The sequence below is a fragment of the Orbicella faveolata genome, unplaced genomic scaffold (genome assembly GCF_042242905.1).
Source record: "Orbicella faveolata isolate gen_17 unplaced genomic scaffold, um_ofav_v1 contig_4, whole genome shotgun sequence".
NCBI lineage: Eukaryota > Metazoa > Cnidaria > Anthozoa > Scleractinia > Merulinidae > Orbicella > Orbicella faveolata.
The window spans coordinates 2,551,035-2,578,310 of record NW_028301569.1 but is presented as its reverse complement, the minus strand read 5'-3'; the positions used below and the strand labels follow the sequence as shown (position 1 = coordinate 2,578,310).

The window sequence follows — 27,276 nt, the reverse complement described above, 5'->3', positions numbered from 1 at the left end:
TTATCGGTTCTTGTCATGTTGGTGTCTCGAAACGTTTTTCACGTAGTATCAGTCTTGCAGTCTATTGTTTGTCTTCCTACAGGGAGTGTCCTGAATAATTATCCAAGGGTCTCTTTCTTAGTTTCCAAATTCTACTGCCAAATGCTTCAAAATATAAAAGTAAGTTAGAATAAAAATTCTGCAAGGCAAAATAGAACAATTATTTTGGGAAGAAGAACAGGGCTAAAAACAAGGAAGTAGATTTCAGTTCAACAAATGCAATTGAAGTGCCTGGCCGTATTTGGGAAAATCACAAACAAAAGACATTTATATGACGTCATTTCCCATCAGTCTTCGAGGTTGTATGGTATGTGTTGTGTCATGTAAATCAAGATGGCGCTGTGTCATTACCCTTGTCCGGAAGAAATAGATGTATTTACTGGGCCTCACATGCGAATGAAACAGCTCGTTTATGAAGCATTAGAAAAGGTATGTTCTTGACGTTTGGAGGAAAGCGTATTTGTTAGCTTATGTACTGTTGTCACTCTTGAACGGGCCGATCGAAGTATTTCACTTTAACCATATTTGTAATCTGCAGGTTTTTGTTTTGAACAATCTTGATTGGCAATTTCTGGTCGTTACAGTGTGATCTAATTTACGTTTAATGGGAATTTCGTCAATCTTCTCATAATACTTTTTACATGTTTTTCGTTTTCCTGGCATACACAAGCATTATATTTGCGAATTTGTTAGATCCTCGGATACGGTTTAGATGACTTGCTCTGGACAGAAACATTGACTCAACTATTAAGCCCCGGCCAAACGATCGCAACATTTCAACGCAACATATCGCAACATTGTTGGGTGTTTGGCCACCATGTTGCGACATGCTGGGTGTTGTTAGCTCAAATTAGAAGATGATCACATTTTCACGCAACATTTGTGGATGTTGCATGATGTTGTAGTCGTGCGACAATGTTGCGCCAGGGGATGCGCACTAGTACGATTTTCAACTCCCAACATGTTGCAACACGTCGCAATAGGCCAAATGAGCACAACATGTTGCACCCAAAAATGTTGCGTCAAAATGTTGTGATGGTTTGGCCGGGGCTTGCAAATACTGGGCCAACAATGTTGCAATACGTTGCTTGAACTGTTGTAATCGTTTGGCCAGGGCTTTAGGAAGGATTTGACTTGTAAAAAAAACTCATAATTTAGTTGATAAATTTAACAAATGGCAAGTTTGATTTGAAGCTATTAAGTGCTTACAGGGGAGCACCACAAAATAAATTATGTCTGCTTGCGTGTGAACATTTATTGTCAGGCTTGCCACAGGTCAGGAAATGGTCAGGGAAAATAATAAATTCTTCAAGTTCAGCGAAAAGTCAGGGAATTTTGAGTCAGGGGAAATTTTACATTTTGAAGAAAAGTCAGGGAAAATTGGAATAATTTAACAGGGCTGATTTAATACCTGTGAAGGTTGGAAGAAACAGTTCTGGCTCTGTGATCTTGGTGATATTTTTACGTAAAGAAGAAGGAAAATTTCTTGAAAACTTATCAGTCTTAATGAAAGAGTAGAAAGGATGGCTGAAAAATGAGGCTAGAAACTGTTGTTTTCTCTGACATTTTGTATTTATTTGGTTAGGGAAATTTTATTTTTATCAGGAAAAAGTCATGGAATTTTGAAAAGTTATGCCTGTGGCAACCATGATTGTGTATATAAAACAAGACTTTCTTGATGAGTTCATGATTACTAGTTGCTTTTTTTTTTCAGCTATCAACCACAAACTTCAAAGATGATGTGTCCCTTATGAGACTTTTGGGGTGTATCAACTCTACTTTCCAAGAACTCAAACATCATGAAGAAATTGAAAACACTTGTATTATGACAGTTCTTCAGCATCGCTTGATTAATGAACAAATTCAGGCTATTGTGCGTGACATTCACAAAGACAATCATGTTCTGGAAATATTGTCCCTGACAAAGAAAGGACTTAAGTGTGCTTCAAAAAGCAGGACTAATTTGAACAGGAATGCTTTTGAGGACAGGTTGAAAGGAGCTTTGGAATCATTTCAAAAAGATTTCCTTCCACACATGAGGCATGAAGAAGAGGTAATGCAGGTGCAATGCAAATCGTGAAAACACAATAACATAGCATTTAATTAATTTAGGGGTGGATCTGGGAAGGGCACTCAGGCTCCCAGATTTTGGTGAGAATGTAAGACCCAAAGGACCAAAATTATTTTTCTTTCCTGCTCTTTTTGAGAAGGATCAGAGATGCACCTTCAATTCAGCCCAATTCAATTGAGCCTTACTGTTGTTTTGATTGTTCATTCACTGTGAAACAATTTCCTGAGTCTTCCCCGAAGGTTTCCTCTTTAGTAACAGTTTTGTCCAAAGTTTTAGAATATAGAAACTCAAAACTCTAGAGAATAACTCAGTTCATCATTCAAATTTGAAGATTCTCTCAAAATTTGAACTGAGCTGAATAGAAATCACCTTACACATGCTGCCAGCTAGGCTTTTGTCAGGAACACACGGTGGCTCTGAGCAGTTTCATTCATGATGACCAGTGGGACACATCAGAACCCCTGATTAGCTGTTTTCTTCAAGGCATGGTATAAAATTAACAGATCTTTGGGATTCACTGCTGAAAATACATGTTTTGCCTCAATGATATACTTATTACAAGAGATTGGTGAAAGTGATTGGAAAAAGAGAGAAGAGAACCTATTTGCCATTTTTAAGTGTAACATTCCCTTTATACTGTGTGTTCCCTTTCTCTCTCTTTCCTGGCAATTTCTGTGGAAGAGAGAGTTATTAAAAATCTGTACCATTTTGATCTTCATTTTGATACTGAGGAAATTCTAGATTAAGTATTGCTCCCTCTTACCTCCCAGAAGTAACAGCCCTATCAAAACATACCACTCAAAAGCAAAATCTATTGTGTAAGGTTTCAAGTCAAGCAACATGTTATTTATAACATGTGTTGGTGTCCTAATTAAAATAACTACTTTAACAATGTCACACAATGTCAAATGTACTATAGAAAAAAAAACACACCCATAGATCAATTTATCATTCTGAATTTTAGTAAATACATGTGTCAAGGCTGGGGTCTAAGAAAAATTACAAAGAGTCCAACGGTTCCTAATGATGAAATCCTGGGTGCCCAGCACTTAAGTTTACAAGAAAAAGTAATTTTCTTAGTTGCCTGAAGGCAAATGTTGGCTGTCTGTGGCACCATGCTCTTCTGGAACACAACCGTGAAATAAGCAATCTAAGTTTCATTGGAATAAAATGTATATCAGGGACAAGTGCTTGCACCCTGGCATACCTTTCCATATTTCCATGAGTTTGCAACACATTGAAACTTTGAACACATACAGTGTATTTACATGTAGTATATTCAGCATGATAAATCAAGTGGTGACAGAGGCTTATTTTTTGTTTGAATGAAAAAATCGGAAAAGTGTGCCATCTCTGAAGTAGTGCAAAAGCATCTGTGGGTGCACTGCACAGTGTACTGTAAATAGTTCAAAAGTTATAGATTCTAAAAAATAGTATCAAAAAAGTCAATTATTTAGCAGACGTTTCGGGCCTAGCCCTTCCTCAGTGCTAAGTTTTGAATGGTATACGTCATCGAAGAAATAAACAATAACATGCTTGACTCTAATTGATAGGTAAGAGTACAGATAGGTAAGAGTGAAAGTTTAGAACAAAGTTTTCACACATTCTGGGTTGTCGTTAAGGGTTGTATACAGTAAATATGGCTTATTGACCAAGTGTGAGGTCAAGATGGCTGGATATTGGCCAAGTTCTTTTCTTGCGCGTTTATGGACCGAGACAGAGCCGAGCTCCATAAACTCGCAAAAAAAGAACGAGGCCAATATCCAGCCATCTTGACCAAACAAGCTTGGTCAATAAAGGATTTATTATATGGCTTTCGAGGAAATTTTTCTTGCAGGACACGGCGGGTAGTCCTGAGTGGGCAAGATAGCTCCATCTTACCCGCTAGGGTTGCCAATCACAGCGCAGTATTTGATTCATCTTGCCTGCTCACGGAGCTAGCCAAATAATAATGAGTGATACTGCTGAGTGTAGTTGCAAGCTTGTTGCAGGAGTTTATGTTAAGATCAAGCCGGTGACCAAAAACCTAATGGCAGCACTTACATTTGAATGTGGACTTCTTAACCGTTGGCCTGGCCCAATTGCATATAGTCCTCCAAATCTTCATTTGCTTATCATGTTGCCCTGTAATTCATGCTACAAAATCTCTTTGTGTTCAGTAGCTGAGAATTAAACTGAAAGTAACAATAATGGCTTCCTGGAAGTATAGTGACCTCTTTGGCCTGCTAAACGTACATGTAATTTGTAAGTGGCAAGGCAGTTACTTTTGTAATTCTATGGTATGAACTTTTTACTGGTTACAAGTGAAATGTGCAACTGATTGGAAAAAAAATGCTTTGTGACAATGATTGTTATGTAACGCATTTACCAAAAAGTAAATCCAGCAGGCCTTGCGTAGAAAACAACAGTATACATTGTACATGGCTGTTTGTATATGTGTATTTTGTTCCTGTCAAGTTTATCCAATTACGTTACATTCTATGTTCACTTTGTTTACATTGAAATTCAAGCAATGATACTACTTACAGTGGCTGGCTCTTGAATTACTAGACAGTAAGATACATTTTGTATATATTCAGTCTTGAATGATTTATTATGTTTCAGGTATTCCAACCGTTACTTATGGAATATTTCACTTTTGAAGAGTTGAAAGAGATCAAAGCCAGAGTTCTTCATCTACATTCTGTTTTCAGTGAGGTATGTAGGGTTTTGCCTTCAAAGAATTTCTTCAGTTTCTAACATTTTGTAAGGCATGTTATTTGTATTTAATTCTTCGGTAAATACTTGTTGACTCAGGACTTCAGAAGAGTAAACCTGAGCTTTCAATCTGCAAAGTTCACTTAAGAAGTTGACGTAATGGCTCTTTTTCAGTATTCCTAGTGCATACTATTCCTGTTGAGATCTGAAGTTAAATCTCAAGAGAGCCAACAAAATAAGTCTAATGTCTTCCACAGTCAAGTTACATATATATGTCATTGCTTTTGGGCAGTTTTTTTTTTTCATGATTTACTCAAAACAGTACTAAGAGCAGATGAAACGGATGCACTACCAAATTTTCAAATGAACATTTAAAGAAATGGATTATTTTTCATGAACTAGAATAAATTTAAGGCAAAAATATTATCACAAGACCTCGTTAAAGTTTGTGAAATGAACAACCTCAAAGATTAAATCTGACAAATTTAAATTTGTTGATGGGGCTACCGGTAGGATGCCCTTGGCATTATGTGTTGATTAAATTTGTGACCAAGTCTGTTTTTTTTTTCTTTCAGCATGCCAAAGCCCACAATACAGAGTTTTCTTTTTGCTCCTCACAAAAAGACAATAAACAAATTGACAGTTTTGATCAAGAAAGTGATAACACTGACTTTGAAAAATCTGCCTCACAAAGGACTAACGTGAGAGAACATTACTTAAAAGAAAGGACTTACTCAAAGACTAACACATCCACTGTTAAGGATGTTGAGAATTTAAAAAGGACTTTGACTACAGATGATGATGTTGTGGTTGCACAAGACCAACCTTTGCTTCTGCATTTTCCTGCTGAAGTCACATTGAAGATTTTCTCATACCTGGGACCTAAAGACTTGTGCCACTGTGCCCAGGTTTGTCGGCTTTGGTCACAATCTGCTAGAGATGGTGAGTTGTGGAGAGAGCTGTACCCTGTGCGTTGGATCTTCAAAAAGGATTGGAGGTTTGGGGCAGACAGTGGAGATATGTGCAGTTGTAACTGTGATTCTGAGGTTCAAACTTTGGAGTCTACAACCTTTAGCAGGTAAGAAATATTAATGGGTTATCATTGTCTTTCTTGTTATCTTTAACTCATCCACTGACAGCCTATTGGCTAAGCCTAGAACATTCTGATTTTTTACTAAATTTTTTATGGTGCTTGATGAAACTGAACTTTTTGGCGTCATATCCACTCAGACTGACAATATGAAACTGTTTTGGAGATTGACTTGACACATTTACTCGAAATCCTGTGAACTTCAGAGGTAGAAAGTGTGTATTTATGAGTACTGTAAGATCATGATACACTGTTGGTAGGATACCTAGAAAGTGAACAAAAAAAACTTCTCACATTTAAGTTGCTGGCCATTTTGTCAGTCCTAAGCTTGAAGCATCAAACTCTCCATACAGTTTTTGTTGTGTGATCAGGTGATGATAAGTGTGCTCAGTATGTGAGCACGGAAAATCGTGGAGGGATCTAAAGGTCTGTTAATTAAATACATGGTTCTACGCTTACACTAAATAAAAGAATAAGATAAAAAAGATTTTAAAAAAATACATAACACAGTTCTGCAGTTATGTAACATTGTCCCTACAGTAAATTGCTGCATTCTTCTTATAAAACTGTTTGTGTTACAATTGTAGATATTGCAATGATATTGTAATGATATTGTAATAATAATTTGTAATTGATATTGTAGAAATTAGATGCTACTCACTATCCTAATTCATTTTTCTGTGTAAAAGTTCTTTTACTGACACAGATTCTGAGAAGGAAGGTTCCAGTGATACTGAGTCAATCTCTGAGACAGACAGTGATGGTGAGACACCCACTGAGATGCGTCAGCTGCTGGGCTTGGTTCGATACCTTATCCCAGTGGTGGGCCCATCTGTGTGGGTGTTAAAACTTGGCTGCTGTCCAATGCTGAGTAATGGTCTGGTGAGTGACAAACAACAATAAAGAGATTTTAAGTGAATAATTGCTATTCTCACTGTCAAGCCTTGATCTGCATCCTATGCTCACTATAGAGAAATTATATATTAATAAATTGGAAGATTCAGAAATGGATCTCTAACATCTCAACAAACTTGTATGTATTGAACTTATTTAAAAGGAAGTTAATAACAGTATTGAGTACAGTTAAGGATAATCAGTAAATTCAACCAGAGATAGTGTATAATGAGTGGCTGAGTGTAAACATCATTTTGTCACAACTTACTCTTTCCTGGCAATGATATGTTCATGGTTGTCACAAACTGTCAAAGTAGGTGTTGTTTTGTTTGGAGTAAGCAACTGCTTTAACAATCTTTTTCCAAAGAATCAGTGAGACTAATATCTTAACAGTACTAGTGTAGCCAGTCAAGATGATCAAGACTAGTACATGATGACATCCACTGGCAGCTGGCTACTTTTGACAACCTTGGTTTAGCTTGACTGCTTTCAACAAGATTGTTGCTTTATATTATCCTCATCTTGATGTAGCTTTGAACATAATGACTGATGCATTGACCTTAAGAGTGCACTGACATTGTTTTAATCACCATGACAACTATAAATTACATTATAAATTATGTTATGCTGGCATTGGTAATGTAATAAGAAAAGTTTCCAGTGTGGTGGGGTGGTTGAGGGGGGGGGGGGGGGGGCAGTCAAAAACCACACTAGGAGCCCAACCTAAACCCCAAGTTGAGTGTCAATCTGAGTCACATTGGAAAAACAGTTTTGGATCGGTTTGCACCAGTATGATCATGATGTCATCCTATGGAATGCCAGAACTGTCTTATGATACTTTTTTTTATTATATTGGGTGGTTATGTCATTATATTTAGTACTTATGTTATTATATTCAGTGATTAACTCATTATACTCAGTGCTTATTCCATTATACTCGGTGCTTATGTCTCTATATGCGGTGCTGTCTTCATTATATTCGGTGCTTATTCCATTATATTCGGTGCTTCCCTCGTTATATTCGGTGCTTTCTTCGTTATATTAGGTGCTTTTTTCATTATATTCGGTGCTGTTTTTATTATATTCGGTGCTTTCTTCGTTATATTCGGTTCTAACTTTGTTTGGTGTTTTCTTCATTATTACGGGTGCTAACACTATTATATTCAGTGCTCTCTTCCTTATATTTGGTGCAAAGGCCATTATATTCGGTACTTCCTTGTTCGGTGCTTACTTCATTATATTTGGTGCTTTCTTCATTATATTCGGTGCATTCTTCGATATGATCGTCACCAGTCTTCGCAAGGGGCCATACAATTTGGAGGTAGTCTAGGGAAAGCCGGGAAAAATGGGTGTCACGAGAACTCAGACCCCGAAACCTCAGACCCCGAAAACTCAGACCCCTCGAAATTAAAAACTCAATTGTTATCACCTGAATTGCTCTATGGCCACAATGGAGCGAGATGTTTATCTTCTCCGGTTTATGTTGTCGCGTCGATCGAACGGTGAAAAACAAATATTTAACATCCTAACATCCTCCAAACTCCTATATCCAGGGTTGAGTTCAACATCTCCGGTGAGTGCTATTAGAGCCAAGGCTAGAGAGGCATGAAGTAGAAGCTTGCACGTAATAAAGCCTTTCTGGAAAGCTCCGACAGCTTGGTGTTTTGCTGGTCGTCATGCCAGAGTGAAAAGATTGAATATCAACTCTACAAGCTTCTCAACCACTTTTAGAGATGGAGCTTCCTAATAAAAGATTGTTACTACTTAACTTCTCAGGTTTATCGCTGTCGCGTCGGTCAAACAGTGAAGAACTAACAAGGTTTAGAACAGCAGCCGACACTGTTTTTCAAAACAGACCTTTTTTATGCAATCGTATGCAGCAAAAAAATGTGTTGTTCTCTGAAACATACTCGTTTGATCGCAATCTGCTTTTTGACTTTATGTGCGTTGCGTGACTGTCGGCACGAAAAAGTCAACACGTAAAAAGCACTTGAAGGTCGAACCGATTGAACCGCCATGTCTGGTCTTGAAATGTGAGTGAACGAAAATTGAAAACTGGCGCAAAGGCCCCGCCACGAGGCAGATTTAATAATATTAAGTGTTTGGTTTGAAACTTACTGTTTCCTGTAAGAAATATTCACTATTCCCGTTATAAGTTGGAATGCAAACATGGCTATCTCTAAGTACTCTTGTTTTCTTTTTTTTCTAAATTTTGTTTATTTCTGCGGGTTACGTGCCGACAGTCACGCAACGCACATAAAGTCAAAAAGCAGATTGCGATCAAACGAGTATGTTTCAGAGAGCAACACATTTTTTTGCTGCATACGATTGCATAAAAAAGGTCTGTTTTGAAAAACAGTGTCGGCTGCTGTTCTAAACCTTGTTCGTTCTTCAATATTTGACCGACGCGACAGTGATAAACCTGAGAAGTTAAATATTTGTTTTTCACCGTTCGATGGACGCAACAACATAAACCGGAGAAGATAAACATCTCGCCCCATTGTGGCCATAGAGCAATTCAGGTGATAACAATTGAGTTTTTAATTTCGAGGGGTCTGAGTTTTCAGGGTCTGAGGTTTGGGGGTCTGAGTTTTTGTGACACCCGTTTTACCTGGCTTTCCCTAGACTACCTCCAAATTGTACGGCCCCTTGCGAAGACTAGTGACGATCATATCGAAGAAAGCACCGTATATAATGAAGAAAGCACCGAATATAATGAAGTAAGCACCGAACAAGGAAGTACCGAATATAATGGCCTTTGCACCGAATATAATAGTGTTAGCACCCGTAATAATGAAGAAAACACCAAACAAAGTAAGAACCGAACATAACGAAGAAAGCACCGAATATAATAAAAACAGCACCGAATATAATGAAAAAAGCACCTAATATAACAAAGAAAGCACCGAATATAACGAAGGGAAGCACCGAATATAATGAAGACAGCACCGCATATAAAGGCATGAGCACCGAGTATAATGGAATAAGCACCGAGTATAATGAGTTAATCACCAAATATAATAACATAAGTACTAAATATAATGACATAACCACCCAATATAATAAAAAAAAAGTATCATAAGACAGTTCTGGCGTTCCATATCATCCCTGTAGGAATATCACAAATGAACTTTAGAAAGAGCATGGAGACCAGAGTATTTAAATTTGTCATTAATAAAATTTCACAAATTTTGGTAATTAAACTTTGGAAGATTAAATGGCAAGGAAGCGTAAAATAATAGTGAGCTTTGGCAAATGCATCTGGTTAGATACATAAACCTTTGCCCCTCATAATAAATAATAACAAATATTACTGATTTTATTTGTAAATTTTTTTGTCTTATTTTGGTGACCAGTCTTTAAGGTAAGTGATTTGAATAAAATAATATGAAATCATTGCCTAGGAACTAAGTTGCACCCTTGATTTAGAACTGACCATTTCTAAACCTGAAGCTGGCAGTGTTATAAAACTGGCAGACAACACAATTGACAAGCATGGGATTTTTGTTGTTTACATTAAAAACATATGAGATGCTTATCTTTTGGTTATGATAATGGTGTAATGATTATTTAATTCTTCTTGGTGTGTAATGTGTAGGCATTCAAGATCTTGTCACATTGTCCTAATATCAGGCAGCTTGATTTATCCCAAACTGCAGTGTCAGACTTGGGTTTGAAAGGGTAAGCGTACATAATATAATACAGAATACTTTTGAGGACCTTTGTATTTTAGTTTGCTACTTTTTCAACGCAAAATGAAACCGGTCTAGATACCAGTCTGGATGGGAAAATCTAGACCGCAGTCAATATTGATTTCGGCCAATGAAATTTTTGAGTTCGGTAGTTCCCAGTCCTTGTGAGACACAGCCATACAATAAAGAATAATATTGTAACTAAATAGTTTTGTCAAGATCATTAAATATCATTTTGGGAGATGGTGTGGTAAGTGTAGCCCTGTGACTGTCATCTGTTTTTGATCAGTCAGAAATGAACAAAACTGTAACATCACACAATAAAGATTTCCCCAGCTCAATTAATTATTATTATTATTATTATTATTAGTAAATTATTGTTATTGTTGTGTTATTGTTATTGTTGTTATGGTTATTGTTATTATTATTATTATTATTATTATTATTATTATTATTATTAGCGGAGCTCTGGCGGCCCGACGGAGCCCCATACACATATAGGAAAGAAAAGGAAACCCATGAATTGATTTTCTCATATGGTTATCATCGCTAGCGATATTGCTTGTGGGCGCGTACGTGTGGCGACGACGGAGTCACCCAAGATGGCAGCCATGCTTATAGGCTGACAGAGACACGCACCCTCAGTTTGTAGCATCCCTATTTGATATTGGACATCCATGTTCTGGTCAATTGACCTGTCAAAACAAGGTATCCATGGACCAGTATCATGTGACCATATCGCAGGCTCAAGTTAAGAGTTCAGCAAGGTCACGTGTTTTTTGAAGTTGACTGCTGACTAAGTGCTTGTTTTCAATTGAATCGTGGGCTCATGTCAGGTTAACGTGTTAGCCGGGTTGTTAAGAAGCCGGTTAACGCTAACCCGGGATTATAGAAGTTAAGCGAAGTATAATTTTTCTTGTATTCAAATGTTTTTCGCTGTTTTTATTTTGTGTATTTTGAGGACCTTAAGATTATTCAAACTCAAAACAGAAGGCCAAACAACAGAAACAGAAAACCTCACCGTAAAGTTACAAAACTCAAATCAAAATTCTCGCATATCCTGGGTTAGTTTAATCGGGCTTTAAACAACCCGGTCCAGGAGCTCCGCTTGTAGGCTTGGCTAAATCTATATATTATTATTCAGTGCTGGTCAGGGTCTTCAACAGTTTACATCTTCACTAGTTGACTCAGTTGAACCAAACCCACAATCTATAGTTCTGATATCATTTGAAGTCACATGGGAGGTTGGAGAGAAATGTAAAGAATCTGACTGGGTCCAAATTATACTGATAGAGTCAAAGAAGTTCATGTTCAGCAGTTTACAAAATATGTTATCTGTAGCCAGCTTGAAAAAGACATGGGATTTTGAATATAATGTCACAATGTGGTTTGAGTAGTGATTGACAACAACAACAACAAGTTTATTGTAGCCATCAGAAAAATATATTACAATATTTAATATCATGTCACTGCTAAGAAAGTCTGGAGGGATTGCTCTTCTGTCATTGCTACCACACATTTTCTGGAGAGCAGAAATTATAATTGACAACATTTTGTTGTTTGTTTGTGCCATTGAACATTGCGTTATAGATGCATGCTCACATATCTCATTTCTTGTAATTTCAGGCTGTTCAGAAAGGGTGGTGGCTTGCAGTTACAACTTCTTGAAGTATCTGGTTGCAAGAACATCACAGATAAAACCCTGTTCAAGTTGTCGTCCTCTCTGGGAAAACTTCCTGTTGGATCAGGAATCTCTGATATTGAGGACAGCAGTTGTGACTGCCATACACAGTGTTCATGTGGTAAACTGATAAGCATCACTCCAGAGACTGCTAAACGAGGGCTTGTTTATCTGGGACTGTCTGGATGTTACCAGGTTACTGATGCAGGACTAAGGTAATTTCAATTAAATTTGTATTTCCCAATTGATAACCCTGGCTCAGAGGTTAGTGTTTAGCAACACTGCTTACTGCTGTGTGCTAAAATGTATGTTAATGCAGATTGCTCTTGAGCCCACTGGCTCTGAAAAGTCATAAGTTACCACTCACATGTATAACAACTCCCTACCTGGCTTTCAACAAAATTAATAGCTTTCTATGTGAGATATTTTACAGGTGTAACAGGGTCCGAAACTGCGCTTTCCTGGTCGCCAATGCGACTAAAAATTTTGCACTGGCGACCAGAATTTCACAACTGGTCGCCAGCGGGCAATTAACTATTTCATGCCACGATAATTACACTAACGATAACTTTGATTTTCAGCCCAATCGATTAAAATAAAATTCAAAGCCGCCCGTCAATTGGTCACTTCCTTTTTACCTTTCCACTGCTTTTGAAGTATAAAACCGATATTCCTGTTATTATAAATCTACCACAACGTCTCACAGCGACGATCAGTGCGAAGCTTCGTTGCCATGTTTTTTCAGCAGTTTCCCATAACATACGTATTGCGGGCGCAAGACACCACGTGCGTTCTTTCACCACAAATATTTATCCAGGCGATGTGGTGTCCAAAGACGTTCTGAAATCTTTCCGTAATTTATTACAAGGTGGAGACGGAACATCGTGAAGAAATTAGATGAAGATTTAGATATTCTTTGGGCGTCAAAAGGTGGAAATGTAGATCTGTCAAAGTGGTCAAAAGATGATTTCAGCACTTGTTTGATTCCTGATTACATCGATTGCAGATGTTTTGCTGGCAAGCCTGTGGCGACCAAAAATTTTGGTTTGTGTTTCGCTGCAAAGTAAAAATTTTATTGACACTTTTTGGCGACCACATTTTTCCATTTGGCGACTGAAAAAAAAATTTCAGTCACCAGTTGGCGCCTGCCGAAAAAAGTCAATTTCGGACCCTGTGTAACTAATAGTAAGAAGAATAAAAATAAGAAGAATGAGAATGAAAATAAGAATAAGAATAAGAATAACGTTTTCATTAAAAATTAATAAAAATTTTAGGGGCTCATTAAAATTCTTCACTAAAACTTCACATGATAACTATTAACAGCACAAAACTATTTACATGTAACAATTGTATTAAAATCATTAAAAAAGGAAGCAAAATGTACTTTACAGAAATGAATAAAATTGAGAAAACCTGAGAATTGGATTGACTTTAAATGTCACAGAAACGTAGCAAAAGTATTTGCAGTTTGTGTCATCGATTACAGTACATGAGAAGTAATTTTAAAAAACAAAACAAAACAAAAGAAAATTACTCTCAAACTTTACAATACACATTCTACTAATTTATGGAATCTATCTCGTTCCCGCATGAATACTACTAATAAAAATACTATATAATAATAATAGTAATAAAAATAATAATAATCATACATATTAATAATAGCATTTATTTAACACAATAAAAATTACAGCTGCAGAGCTGATGTGGTTGTGTATATGAAGTAAAGCTGGTCCTTGGACATGTAGGAATGCTGTTAGGTTCACCCAGCTAATGCTTCAGAGAGACATCCCTCACTGGAATTCAATCATTCATAGAAATATACATTGAATAATGAACAACAATTAAATGTCACATTGAAATTATCTTTTAGAGCTACATAGTCTGGTATAGGATAAAGACTTTGTCCACTTTTGGTTTGAAAAAGGTAGATGCTAATATAAAGGGAAACACAAGACTGATGATAAAATTTAACAGAAACATGAGACAAAAAAAGTGTTAACAGGGCATTATGTAGCTCAGGGGACTGGAGTCTGGATGTGTCATGAAAATTGTGATTTCATCTTACATGTAATCATTTCATCCTGTTGATTAATTTTGTAACTTTTTTGTTTACAGGGCTTTGGCAAGGTATGGAGGACTTCCAAAGCTGAGGCATCTGGATTTATCAGGCTGTCTGCAAGTGACAGCTGAAGGACTTTTGGACTTGGTTTTTGTTTGTCCTAATTTGGATCACACACAGTTTTTCTACTGTGATAATATTGATGAGGGTCCATACCCTGACACAGCCAGTGGATGTCAAAATTTGCAGTGCAAAAACCGTGTCTGTTGTCGTACTGGTGAATGAAGGCTGTAGTAACCCAGCACCCTGTAGTAAAACAGCACCTCTACACTGACATAAATGTATATCTCATTAAAGTAAGAGCAGATAAGTTTGTTAAACTGTTGCTATATTGTCAGTGATGCAACATTTTTCATGAGTTGATTTTAGTTACTTGTATTTCTTATGTTGCTTTAAAATACATGTACATGACTGCATACTTGTAAGTACAAGTCAAGTGCAGGTTTTAGCAGCTGTTGTTTCATGTCAAGCCTGTAGAGCCAGCTGCTTTCATTGAATTGCTCTTTTCAGAATTGAAATTTTGTCATGGTTACTTTGATGTTTGTTGATTATATTTTCAAGTATGTTCAGGCTATAATAGTACATTGTGTAGCTTTGTGTTCATTATTAGTGAAAATACTGTTATGCATTGTTCAGAAATCACCTTTTCATCAGAGGTCCAAGAGCTTACTTTGTCGTTTAAGAAAACGTAGTTTTCTTTAGCTCTCATTTAAACCCACAGATAGACATTTGGCATTCTGAATCTGTTCAATTTAAATTTCCAAAACTAATTTTAAAATATTATTAAAACAAATTAGCAGGTCTGGAAAATTAGTAAGGAGATTTTTTGGTTAACAGCTAGTCAATGTTGCTAGCCACAGAATGGAAAATGTCTGTTGTAAGGGTTCAGAAGTGATGCAACAAAAGACATATTTCTGTTTCCATAACAAAACATCTGAAAATCCCTGTGAGACATGTGGGTTTTCCATGCTTAGAAAAGATTAAGAGAAAATAACACATTTGTTTAACAATTTCAACTATCCAAACTCCTGTTGTGTATTTTTTTGTATGGAGGTTGAATTAAAAGCTTAAAGCACATTATAATATGATGAAAAATAAACAAGTTAATTCATAATACTAAAAATGCCATTTGTGACAGCATAATGATGTACATTAGAAGCTCAAAGCACAAGATAAGTGGTTTTACTAATATAAATATTGTAACTTGCCTGACATATTTGTAAGAAGTAGAGTAAAGTAAATAATGAATTCAAAAAAGGAACTGTTTTACTTGATGGCTTTGTAAAGAGTGTTTACTTTCTTTCCTTTCGTGGTTACTGTATTTACTTGATTAAACACTGCCCTCAAATAAACGCTGCATTTAAGAGCAGCAATATTACTTAACACTGCCCTGGAATAAACTCAAAAAAGAAATACAGTAATAATCAAGTTTGAGCATGCCTAAAAAATTTATTTTCCTTGATTGTAACAATGTTTTAATATCAGTGCATTCAAAGCTCAAAGGAATATAATCAAAACCTGAGAACAATATACAGTAGTTCATTTTAAACAAGCTTTGGAAATTTGCTTTCATTGATAACAATGCGTTTCAGTTCAAAGTGAGTATACTTCAATGCTCTTTCAATGCTCTTGCCATATGCCACCCTCAAATAAATGCTGCACTTGAGTGTTGAAAAATTTAGTATAAGCCGCGGCATTTATTCAAGTAAATACGGTAAACTTTTTTGATGCAGTCCACTACAGTTGCACCTCTCTTTACAGACTCCTCTATGATATGGACACCTCTGTTATTGCAGAAAGTTCACTTTGTCCCTGAGAAACTAGAATTGTTGTGGTCCTTTCCTCTACTTTACAGACTCTCAGCACTGGTCCTTTGGTTCTTTTACTAAAGAGATATCACTGTGTATCAATCACAATGATTAAACTTCATTAAATTTGAACAAATCTTTTCTCAATATCCTCAACAGTAGGAAATGATTAAGAACTATGGTCAGAAATTTTGTGTTGTTCTCTTGGGCAAGATAACTTAGTCTTGCAGTGCACTCTCCACTCAGCTGAGTGTCAATTGAGTGTCAAAAGTAATCAGGCAATTACTTTGGTTTTGGTTTTACTACGGTTTGAGATTGGCTGAGTAGTCCAAATTGGCAAGTAACTTGTTTGGTTTTGGTTTTACGACACTCAATTGAAAAACTATTCTATGGAAATGGGTAACAACAACATTTGTAGGGGTAATGTAACCAAATGGTGAAGGTGACCTAAATATGTGTAGATGTGGATTACCATATTGTAGAGGGCTGGGGAATGGCAATATTAGTGGATGCTTTGCAAACCAGCTGTGCCAATCTTTTAAACCACTAAGATTCAAAAATGCTTCACTGTGTTATTTACAATAACCATAGCAGGACATTGATTTGGAAAACAATGAAGAAAATCGGTTGGCTGCAGGACCCAGCAATTATGCAAGTTTGCAGCCATCATGTTATCACAGTGTGAATTCGTTTGTAACTCGGTAAAATTTTGATGTACTTTCCATGTGCTGGATGATGGGATATTTCATGTTTTGTGTGTGGGTTTTTTTTTTTTGTCTTTTTACAACAGTAAATTCTGACAAGGAATATCAAATTATCATTCAGTGCAGTAATTTCTTCCTTTTCATTGGCTTAGTGCCCACCACGTGACCTGGAAATAACTGCCTAAAAATAATGTTCTGCTCATGCACAATACAGTCTAAATGTGTGTTGCTGCAAATAATATTTTTCTCATGCGAAATAAAATTACTGCAACCACACTATCGTGAAAAATGGCAGCTTGCTTCCCTGAGCCATCAGAGAGTGATTTAAATATGAAAACAAACTTGGTGATCGGATAATAGCACAATTATTGAACTCAGTTATCACAAGCCATCGTGATTTGTCAGTGTCTCAAAGATTATTAATTTGCCTCGGCCTTCAGCTTTGGCAAATAATTGATCTGCTTTCCACTGACAAATCACATATTTTGCTCAACCTCATCCAATATGGTATTTGCAACAAAATACATCTATTTCCTCAGTTTTCTTCCGTTATCTGACCGGTAGAATAATGTATTGATAACACAGTGACAAGACGTTTTAAAAATCCAGAGAATTGACATGAGAACCCCTTTGGCAGGGCCACTGCTACCCAAACACAATTATATCCTGTGTCTGTTTTGCTGCTTTTTGTGATTTTATCATGATGAAAAAGTGGTAAGTACAAATTATTGAGTAGAAAAATAACTATACAAAGTTTTTTCAAGTGATAAAAGTTGCAGGTTAGTTTTCTTGTATGATTTGCAACTGCATTAAGAATTTCAAGGGTAGATCCATCAGTGCAATTATTTGTCTTGAAATTAATTATGAATAAGCAAGTCATTTCAGTGCCAATATTTGTTAAAATGACACTGACAGCAAATGCCACCTCCAACAAATTAGACAGCAAATGTTGACCCTTTTTTCCATTAGTGATTGTGACAGGAAACTAAGTACGTTTGACAAGAAGGGGCTTCAATCTCTTGGAAAGAGACCAAAAATTTATTAATAGCATTCTGAAAACTCATGCTTTGAAACAATTTGTTGATCTCATGAATTAGGAACAATGCAGCATGAATGAATGTTACGTAACAGATGATGCTAAAATTAACACTTCGCCAAAATTTGAATACTGCAGAAATGTGAAGCCACTTCTGAGTAGCCAGTTTACCTGGAAATTCCATTTTTGAAGTATGTAGGCCAACGTTTGTGTGTCTCTTTACAGAAATATTATTGGTATCCTAACAATACCAAATGATGAGAACAGAGATCAAACAATGGCATACCATGGGTACCCAGCCTGTAAGGACCTTTTGTCCTCTTTCTGGCTACTGTTCTGCTGTAAATTTTGCTTTGAAACAATTCCTATTGGGTTTTTAAGGCAATCAAACACGTTGCAACGTTGAGGTGCTGTGTTAAAATTAATTGTAGATCAAGGTTATCAAACATTAGGTGATGCATGAACTATTTGACATAGCTATCTTTGGAAATGACATGCACATTGCAACGACACACTGGGAATGTACAGCAAAGAAAACAGAGATTTCTTTGGAAAAGTAGAAATATTTACTTCTCTTCTTCCCTAAACTTACATTTAAAATGAACTCTGGTCTGCTTTCTCGGGGATAAAATTTCATCCTGATAATTTCATCATCATGAATGAGAATAGCTAAACATGCATATATACAAGGTGAATAATAAAATTGTACCTAACTGCACTCGTATATACAGAAATAAAATTCAATTCTTTACAGCGTTGTTATGTATAACTTAACTTTTTAGATCATATAATTGGTTCTTTTCTTCCCAAAAAAATAGTGTTCATTTCGTTGTTTGTTCGAATCACTATCCATTGAGCTTTATACGTAGATGTACACGTAAGAGTCGAAACGATTTACACTTGATGAAAAGCAGAAGTCCACTGCGAAAGCATCACAGTTGGTGTGATTACCTTAAAAACACTAAAAGCCCTCCTAAAAAAGTGCCCAAAAGGCATGGAAAAAATATAACATTTCGTGGTAAACGAAAAATTGTTTAGAATTTATATGCTGAATTGAATTAACTTATAGAAATTATCTTCCAACTATTTTCGGCAACACAGTTCTGGTGTTAAGTTTAGCTGAGTCTGTAACACCGCGTCCATCGTCCAAAATTTCCCCTATTTGTCTTCGTGGCTTCGCTTTCCCTGATGTAGGAGCAGCTGGTGGGAGCTTGGCTACAGCCGATCCAGAGTTGTGCCGGTGGTAAGGCTTGTTGTCGGTTGCGTTCGAGTCGGGTGCTCGAGGCAAGCGCCTTCGAAGCCACGGGTGTCGAAGGGCTTGTGATGGAGTCATACGTTGCGCAGGGTCCCATTCCAAGCACCTCTGAAGAAAATCAATGAACTGCGTGTCTTCACAACCTTTCAAAGCAGTTGTGAATTTCTTAGAGCCAGGTGGGCCTCGCGTCTTTCCGTGCCGGGAACGGCCACCAGTCAAAACTGTGCTTCCATCTGGCAATGTTGTCGCTGTGCAATACCTCGGATGTCCTTTGGAATTGATGAAGTTCTTCGTTCGCTTTGAATTGTCTAATAACTTCTGAGGAGGCATGCCTAGCAGTTCAATGATACAAGCGAGTTGGTCTCCTTCGTCTTCGCCAGGGAACAAAGGATATCCTGTCAAAAGTTCAGCTAAAATGCAACCGAAGCTCCACATATCAATCGCCATACCATACCGAGCTCCAAGTATGACTTCAGGTGCGCGGTAAAACCGGCTTTGAATGTACGTATAAATACGTTGATGTTCGTAGCAGCTTGAGCCAAAATCGATAACTTTAATTCCACTCCTGCCTTGCTGTTTCAGAAGAATGTTCTCTGGTTTTAAGTCACAGTGAATGATCCTGTTTCGATGAAGTGCGTCGCTGCATTGAAGAATCGAGTACGCGAATTTCCGTACCAGCTGAACACTAAAACCTTGAAATTTGTTCTTCTTTATAAGTTCGTAAAGATTCATACTCAGCAACTCAAAGGTCATACAAACATGTTCACGAAAATTGAAATTGTCAAGCATGTGAATTATATTGTGGCTGTTGTCTTTGTCTTGCTTTTTCAAATGTTCTAGAATCCTGATTTCTTCTTTTGCTTGTCTGTGGAATCGCTTCTCATTCCGGACCATTTTGAGCGCCACATTAGTTTGAGTCTTGTGATCGTAAGCTTTTACAACTTGTCCAAAGCTTCCTTTACCGATAATCTTGACAACTTCGTAGCGGTAAGCGATGTGATCATGTGGAACTTGGATATACGAGCCCTGATCGTCATCATAGCCTCCGTTATTCGCGCCACCAACCACACCCTGACGTTTCTTAGCATTTGGTCCAACAAACCAGATTTGGGGATAATTAAAGATTTCATGATGTTCGTAGCTTGTTAGTTTGTGCATGAACTGTTTCATTGCCTGTTCTGGACTCATGGGTAGCCCTCTTGACTTCAGCGTTCCCGAGCCATTAGCGCTGGATCTCCTTCCCGACGAAGGCGACGCATTCCCGGATACCGAGATCGGGCGATGGACGGCTGGAAGAGCTTGTATTTCATTCGCGATCTTGCTCTTGTTCTGCTGGTTTGTTTCTTCTTCAAACAGCTGTTGTACCTGAACTCCCCCAACAAGCGGTAGAGCTCCAGAAACGCTAGATTCATGGGCCTTTACATTGCCTTTCGTTGACGGTTTCAATGGTGGTAGCACATCCGCGTTGCCATTTCTGTCCACATAAATTGCATCTCCTCCCGTTCCCCTTTTAGAAACCGCTAATGGTTTCCTTTGACTAGTAGTTATCATCATGTACTCTCGATGTTTCAATCGCAGCCAGTATATTAGCGTTCTGAAATCCCAAAACGCTGCTTCGAAGTAATCAAGCCTCACAAATTGCTTTCTCTTTTGTCAGCCGCATTTGATGTTGTTTCGTTGCGTCGTTGCCAGGTAATTTTTAACCAATCAACGCGCTCTTTTGCGGCGTCTTGGAAACCACAAGACGTAAACAAACCAGTTCGCCGTGACGTCATAGTATGAACGTATTTTTTACGATCTTTCTGAAGATTTACATGTAAATTCTCTTTCGTCACGCTTTAAAGAAATATTGCATTTTGCTTTCAACAGAAAGATAACAATTGAGCTTAATGCGGTTTTAACACAATTAATGGATTTGGTAAAATATATTGAATATATTCACTTGCACTTGAGCTTATCGAAGACCCAGCTTATTTGATATACGGGATTTCATTGTTTAGTGCATTTACTTGAAAGAAAGCGTATATTTCCTGATTAGCAATTATGTAGCTTTACACTAAAAAAAACACGTATCAAAGTTCTCTCTTTTTTAAATTGATATTAAAGCATTGAGTTACAACTACAAAAAATTCATACTGCTAACACTAAAAACATAACTTTCGTAGCATGTCAAGTTATGTTTGCTCACAAGTCGGATGATTTCATCAATCGTAGAAAAAAAAAATCGTTGAAAAAAATGATTTTTTTCAAACCTTAGAAAATGTTTCAAAATGATAGTTATTTTCATTACAAACAAAAACTTAGGAGTCCACAGCTATTCAGTTTGTTTTATGTAAAGGAAATTAATGTCTTAAATCATTGGGTCAATATAGAACCAATTTAATTAAGTAATTTACAATCCTCAAGTGTGTAAACCTAGCCTCTGTTAAATTTAATTTGCCCTCACCACAGGAAGGACCAAGAAGGACAGAGATGAGGTAAAGTTATCAGTGATTACTCTGAATTACAAACAGCTAGAGTTGTGTGATAGCATTTCATTCAAATGAAAATTACCAATTCTGGCAGCATGTAAGAGGCCTTTTTAAAGTGTAGTTGTAGTTCATGTAGTTCAGAAATGTTAAGTTGAAATGTAATCTAATACTGGTATTCATAATGAAATCAATTTGATATTTTTTAAGTTGCACTTTTCTCCAGTTTTATTTATTTTCTTTTTTGCATAAGTCTAACTGACGTATATGTACTGACTTCTAGCATAATGTGTTAGTTAATAGACCAATTTCAATATATTAAGATTCAGCCTAACACAATGGACCTCAGCATGAGGCTCTGGGGAATAAACCCCACAAACTCTTTAGTTATTCCCCAGAGTCTTGTACTGAGGTCTATTGTTTTAAATAATATATCAAAATTAGTCTATTAGTGACACTGATTCAATGAAATGAATTGATAACACAATAATTATTGTAACAATGTGGATGTGGATTTGTATGTAGAAAAGGAATAGCAAATGTACAACTACCATAAAGGGTGCAATATTGATTCTGTAAGTTCTCTTTATGCATTAAATAAAAAAACATATAATTTATATGAAAAAAAAGAAGAGTAAGGTTATCTTTGGATATGTTTAGGAAATAAATCTTCTGAAATCTTGATCATTCACTGGTTGGCTTTGGAGACAAAATTTAAAATGGGAAGAGAAAATCTAGGGATGGGGGGGGGGGGGGTTGGGGTTGGGGATTGGAGAAGAAAACAGGATTACCAAGCCAGTAGGCTTTTGTCAATAATTGTGCTTGTAAAACTGGCACATTATGCTCCTAGCACTGCTCAAAATTTTGGAAATTACTGGTATGCTTGTTTCTCTAAATTGTTCTCCTTGCATCAAAATTATGCCACTTGGTTTTTAAGCAAAATAAAGATAAAACAGGGCGAGTAAACACAAAACAAGGAATAACGCCATTTGGAACTACCGTTTTCTACATTTCTAAGCATCCTAACTTGACTTTGTATTAATTTTGGTTATTTCTTGACTTTTCAAGAAAACAGTGAGATCCAAGATGGCAGGTCAAATGATGTCATTTCACGTCGTAAATAGCAAAGGGCTATCTAATCTATGTAAATGTATTTCTTTGTGCCTTAACAGAACGAAACCCTAGGGGAGGGGTTCCATCAACCCCACCACCCCCTTGTACTGTGGTGGGGGTACGAACTGGGTTAATTCGCTCTGACTTAAAGACGGTTTAAGTAAACGCTCCCAAGAGATGGAAGCTCTCTGTATGACATTGTAGGCTGCTGAACTATCTGAACTGGAACTTGGGAAGCACTCAAATTTGACAATGAGATCTTAGAGCTCAGTCAGGCTGAGTCAGCTCACTACTGAGCCATATGCACGGGGCCTAAGACCAAGAAACATCACACTGACCCTGGGCGGCCCAAAGACAACAGTAACAGAAGTTTTAAGAAACAGAAAAAGTAAAAAGAAGTATATTCATGACAAAATTATGTCATTTCGTGAAGGTCAGAAAAGCCACATTACGCTAGCAGTGCTAAATTGAGATAAAAGCTAAAAATTATGGTCGGTTTGCTAAAGTATGCCAAAAATTATGCTAGCACAATCGACAAAAGCCTACAAGGCAGTGCCAGAACCACAAAAAGTAGTTCAGAAAGAATCCCCTGGGGTCAACCCAAGCTAACAGGAGGAAAAGGAACCAAGAGTTAAGCAATCAATCTTCACCACTTTTTCTTGGGAATAACTGCCTATAATGGCCAATACAGGGAGGCTCTGCCTGAAAGGGGTACTGTTTTCAGGCTTCTGGTATATAAAAGGGTAGAAATGAGACATTTTTCAAAAAGACACCCCTTATGGCTGTAACATTTCATTTGTTTTACACTACATGAAAATGATAACAAGACTAAATGAATAATACGGACCAGTTATGGAAAGTATGTGAAAAGGGGTACCTTTTTTCAATCAAAGGTATGCAAAAGGGGTGTCTTTTCTGTCCCCATCCCCGTGCCCAGGTGGAATCCGCAGGAGAATATTAGAATGAGTCAAATTCCTCCATGTCCAGATGGCATTCCCTTCAAATACAAATCGCCCATAAACTCTCCCCCAAAATGCATTGTGGTGATCAATATTCCCAAATCTTTTGAATTTCTAACAGTCCCAACACAGCGACAGGAACAGAGGTTGACCGAAGAACCCCTGCAACTAGTGATATAAGTCATATAAGCACATTTAGGCGCCACTTATCCTTTATGACATGAAAAAGAGAAAAAGCTCTCAGTTGTCACTTACCGTACATTGTAAGAACAATGCTTGAAGCAATTCTTCCGTTGTGTGCCCAAAAAAGTATAAATTACAGCTGTATTTTTTAAATCTCGGCGAAGACCCGCGCTGTGGTTGCCAGGCATTGTCGGGCGTCCTACCAACGTCCTGCCGGGCTCTCGCCAGGCCTTTGAGCACACAGTACTCATTATTTGTAATTCCGCTGAATACCGCTGTTTTCAAGATGGCAGACAAAACGGACTTGAAACTGTACGTTTGTCTCTGAGCTTATTTATCCATATTTTGGTGGCTAAATATTGTTTGATTCTATCTATCTATTTTATTTTGTGTTCAAATAGTTGCTTCCCTACGTTCTAGGGAAATTTCTGTGCCCTTTACGACGGAATCTGAAGCACAAATTGCCTGCAACTCTCTTTCTGTTGACCAAGAACCGAAACGTGGAGGAGCAAAGAAAATGCTCACTGTGAAAGGAAATGTACTACATGTGTGAGTATTATTAAAGTTTCACTTGATTTCTCTCTGAACCAGACCACGTTTGTCATTTCAAGTAGGTAAGATTTCTGTGTAGGCCCATTCCATTTTATCCAATTGGGTAAGGGGACAGGGGTTTGCTCGAGGCGGGAGTTGAATTTGTCCGAGGGGTAAAGAGAATTCGAGATATCTCTATGGAAGAAGGGAGGCAAACTATAGCTGCGTTTCTTTGGGGTGATCACGATCAGTGATCCAAGATCTGTCTGGATCGTGGTGCGTCAAAGAAACTGATGAATCCATGACCAGAATGGATTCATCGGTTCTTTTGATGCACCATGATCCAGACAGATCTTGGATCACTGGTCCTGATCCAGGTCACCCCAAAGGAACGCACCCATATATGTCAGCACGTTTACTTCTTTTCATGGGGGAAAGTTAACTGCCTCCTCGATCAATAGTGGAGTGTATATGAGCCCATGAAAAACTAGGATTTTATAGTGGGACCACTACTGGTGAAAAAACTGAAAAATAGAACAATGAATCGGGAACCGTATTGTAAAGAAATAAGTGACATTGAAGCATCCAGACAATAGTTCTACAAAAAAAAAAATCAAACCAAGATGAAGGTCTGTTTCACTTGAATTACTATACTAGACACCTCTATGACTGTAGTGTATAGAACTCTACAGATCCCATCCTTGGTGGGGAGTTATCGTAATTATTTACATTTACTATAAAAATTTAGCTTGAAAACTCATTTTGTGACAGCCAGCCTGACATGTTAAAAAAACTGCTCACAATATAGGGTTGGAAACTGACCAATCAAAAAATGATAAAGTTTCTTGACAAGCCCCCAACATGGTGAAACTTTTTTAAGGTTTCAAACTTTGTTGGATATATATTATTTGTATTCTTCAATGTTATTGGTTTGTTTACAAAAATGTTGCCATCCTTTGTTCTCAATTATGGCCGGGTTGAAGTAGTTGCACTGCAATAAACCTGCATAATTTTTTAGCAAAGAAATCATTTCTTTGATGCATACAAACATGTGACTATCCATTATTGAAAGTATTGGCTACAAACATGAGATAAACAGAAACAACTCTTTTTAACTTTACAGAACAATACTGTCCTCTGAAGCCAAGACACTCAGAGTTTGTGCAAATGGCTTCCTTGATCATTTAGCTTTAGTAACTGAGACAATTGAAGCATTTGGACCTCCTCTGGAAGACTCATGATCTTTACCTGTGGTGTAGCAAATCAGTGGTCAGGCCCTACAAATAACTGTGCTCACTTGCAGTGTATGTACTCTCTTGTGTTTGACCCAATGCTGTCAGAATGATCCACCTGGTCACCAAGTTAAATGCTCTTTGATACAACAAACTTTGGAAAACTGCCATTTTTTCATTAGTAGAACAGAATAATAAGCTTAAATTCAAGTACTTCTCTCAGGAAAACTCTCAAGCAAGAATGTGGAGAGTACCATAAAGATTTGATTTAGTGCCCTCCTTCCAGAAAGTGCACCCTTTCTAATAAGCATTTCCCATTGAACACCAATTTTCTAGTGCAGAGTGCACTATTGGGATGGTTTAGGGGGCCGTTGTCCACTAAGCCGCTAACGCCATAATGTGTTTAACTTTAATGTTTGTTTAATTAATTAATTTCAATTAATCAATTAGCCTTGGTGGAAGGGGGGGCTAGGTGGGGTAGGTACTCGAGTGCATTACACAAAACATGTCATACTTACGTTGGTTTCTTGAAAACATGACAAAGCTATATACATGTTTTTGCAAATCTCTTGCTATCCTTGTGGTGCTATTCTCTTAAGAACAAATAAAGCAGTTTGCTCGAAATGCGTGCGCAGATAAGTTAGCCTTCAGTGTCAACCACTAGTCCAGTTCTGGCCCTCTCTCTGTCCCGCAACGCTACCGTAGCGTTGCTTGACAGAGAGAGGGCCAGAACTGGACTATTTTGACCAGGGATAGCAGCTGTATTTCAGGTAACGTCATTCTACCTTTTTTAGTGCAAATAACACTACTGTAACTGTGTATCTTCTGGAATCACCCCTAGCTCGATTCAAGAAATTTTGTCTGTTCTTTTATAATTATTGTGTGTTTGCTAAGGTTCAAATAAAGAATGCTTTTCCTTAGCGGCTTGTTTATTTCCTCTTCTATGAAGGGAGCAAAAACTTCATATTCAGCCAAAACTTTCCTACATTAGTTACATGTTTGACGTGAATGAGATCGAACTATTCCGTGACTGGACATGACTATGTTATAATTAGATTACCGGTAATGAAAATTTGTGTTTTGAATAAAACAAAATCATTCCTCTTCGATATTTCATCAGGTATTTAGCATTATTCCATTTATCTCTAGCAGTAAGTAAAAAATACACATCTTTCTTATATTTTCGAGGAAACAAGGGTATGATGTTGCATAGCTTGATGAGGAAAACAAAAGACAGTATCATTGGCATGAAAAGTGAAATTGTCATATTTGCTTCTGTGTCTTACTGAATTTAAAATGACCTAAACTCAGGGTAAAACATGGCAATAAAATTCAAAGCCATCTTGCCAAACAGTAATTGTAAGTTATTTTTGGGCCTTGAAAGAAAATACAAACATGAAACATACACAATGCCAATATTACCTCTTATCAAGTTTTTCTCCGCCCCTATCCTGCAAGGGGAAAAGGCCTAGTTGACTACTGAGGGAGAGAATGGCATGGGTGAGGACCTATATGACTACTGTATCAGAGCGGTAAATTGCACTCTGCACTATCTGAGATCGTCTCATTAGTTTTTGTAAGACTAGTGCTCTTATTCCTATTACAAGACTCCCTTTCCAATAAATACCTCAAAGCAAAGCTGGCATTTAAGACAATGACAAAGAATTATTTTAGACCGATAAGAAAAAATGAATTATGAAG

General features: G+C 37.2%; 3 protein-coding genes across 3 annotated transcripts; 2 read left to right on the top strand and 1 right to left on the bottom strand.

Moving 5' to 3' along the window:
* Nucleotides 1-344: 344 nt before the first annotated feature.
* On the top strand, nucleotides 345-15,543 carry LOC110064056 (F-box/LRR-repeat protein 5-like). The gene is made up of 8 exons (XM_089275849.1): nucleotides 345-468; nucleotides 1,754-2,092; nucleotides 4,715-4,807; nucleotides 5,383-5,885; nucleotides 6,587-6,779; nucleotides 10,390-10,472; nucleotides 12,110-12,379; nucleotides 14,283-15,543. Exons 1-8 carry the CDS (start codon nucleotides 373-375, stop codon nucleotides 14,509-14,511), a joined length of 1,806 nt encoding a protein of 601 aa, XP_089131975.1. The 5' UTR covers nucleotides 345-372; the 3' UTR covers nucleotides 14,512-15,543.
* A 2,834-nt stretch (nucleotides 15,544-18,377) lies between these two features.
* On the bottom strand, nucleotides 18,378-20,771 carry LOC110064035 (dual specificity tyrosine-phosphorylation-regulated kinase 2-like). Its single transcript, XM_020771036.2, has one exon. The coding sequence runs from the start codon at nucleotides 20,641-20,643 to the stop codon at nucleotides 18,907-18,909; it is 1,737 nt and encodes a 578-aa protein (XP_020626695.1). The 5' UTR covers nucleotides 20,644-20,771; the 3' UTR covers nucleotides 18,378-18,906.
* Nucleotides 20,772-24,058: 3,287 nt separating this feature from the next.
* LOC110064038 (EKC/KEOPS complex subunit Lage3-like) lies at nucleotides 24,059-26,495 on the top strand. The gene is made up of 3 exons (XM_020771040.2): nucleotides 24,059-24,124; nucleotides 24,233-24,361; nucleotides 25,467-26,495. Exons 1-3 carry the CDS (start codon nucleotides 24,099-24,101, stop codon nucleotides 25,582-25,584), a joined length of 273 nt encoding a protein of 90 aa, XP_020626699.1. The 5' UTR covers nucleotides 24,059-24,098; the 3' UTR covers nucleotides 25,585-26,495.
* Nucleotides 26,496-27,276: the final 781 nt, after the last annotated feature.

Bases quoted from the DNA above. Each gene is read 5' to 3' on its own strand.
- LOC110064056 (XM_089275849.1), top strand. From the start codon at position 373: ATGGCGCTGTGTCATTACCCTTGTCCGGAAGAAATAGATGTATTTACT. The intron at 469-1,753 runs GTATGTTCTTGA...TTTTTTTTTCAG, and splicing joins TTTATGAAGCATTAGAAAAG to CTATCAACCACAAACTTCAA. The intron at 2,093-4,714 runs GTAATGCAGGTG...ATTATGTTTCAG, and splicing joins ACATGAGGCATGAAGAAGAG to GTATTCCAACCGTTACTTAT.
- LOC110064035 (XM_020771036.2), bottom strand. From the start codon at position 20,643: ATGATGATAACTACTAGTCAAAGGAAACCATTAGCGGTTTCTAAAAGG.
- LOC110064038 (XM_020771040.2), top strand. From the start codon at position 24,099: ATGGCAGACAAAACGGACTTGAAACT. The intron at 24,125-24,232 runs GTACGTTTGTCT...CCTACGTTCTAG, and splicing joins GACAAAACGGACTTGAAACT to GGAAATTTCTGTGCCCTTTA. The intron at 24,362-25,466 runs GTGAGTATTATT...TTAACTTTACAG, and splicing joins AAAGGAAATGTACTACATGT to AACAATACTGTCCTCTGAAG.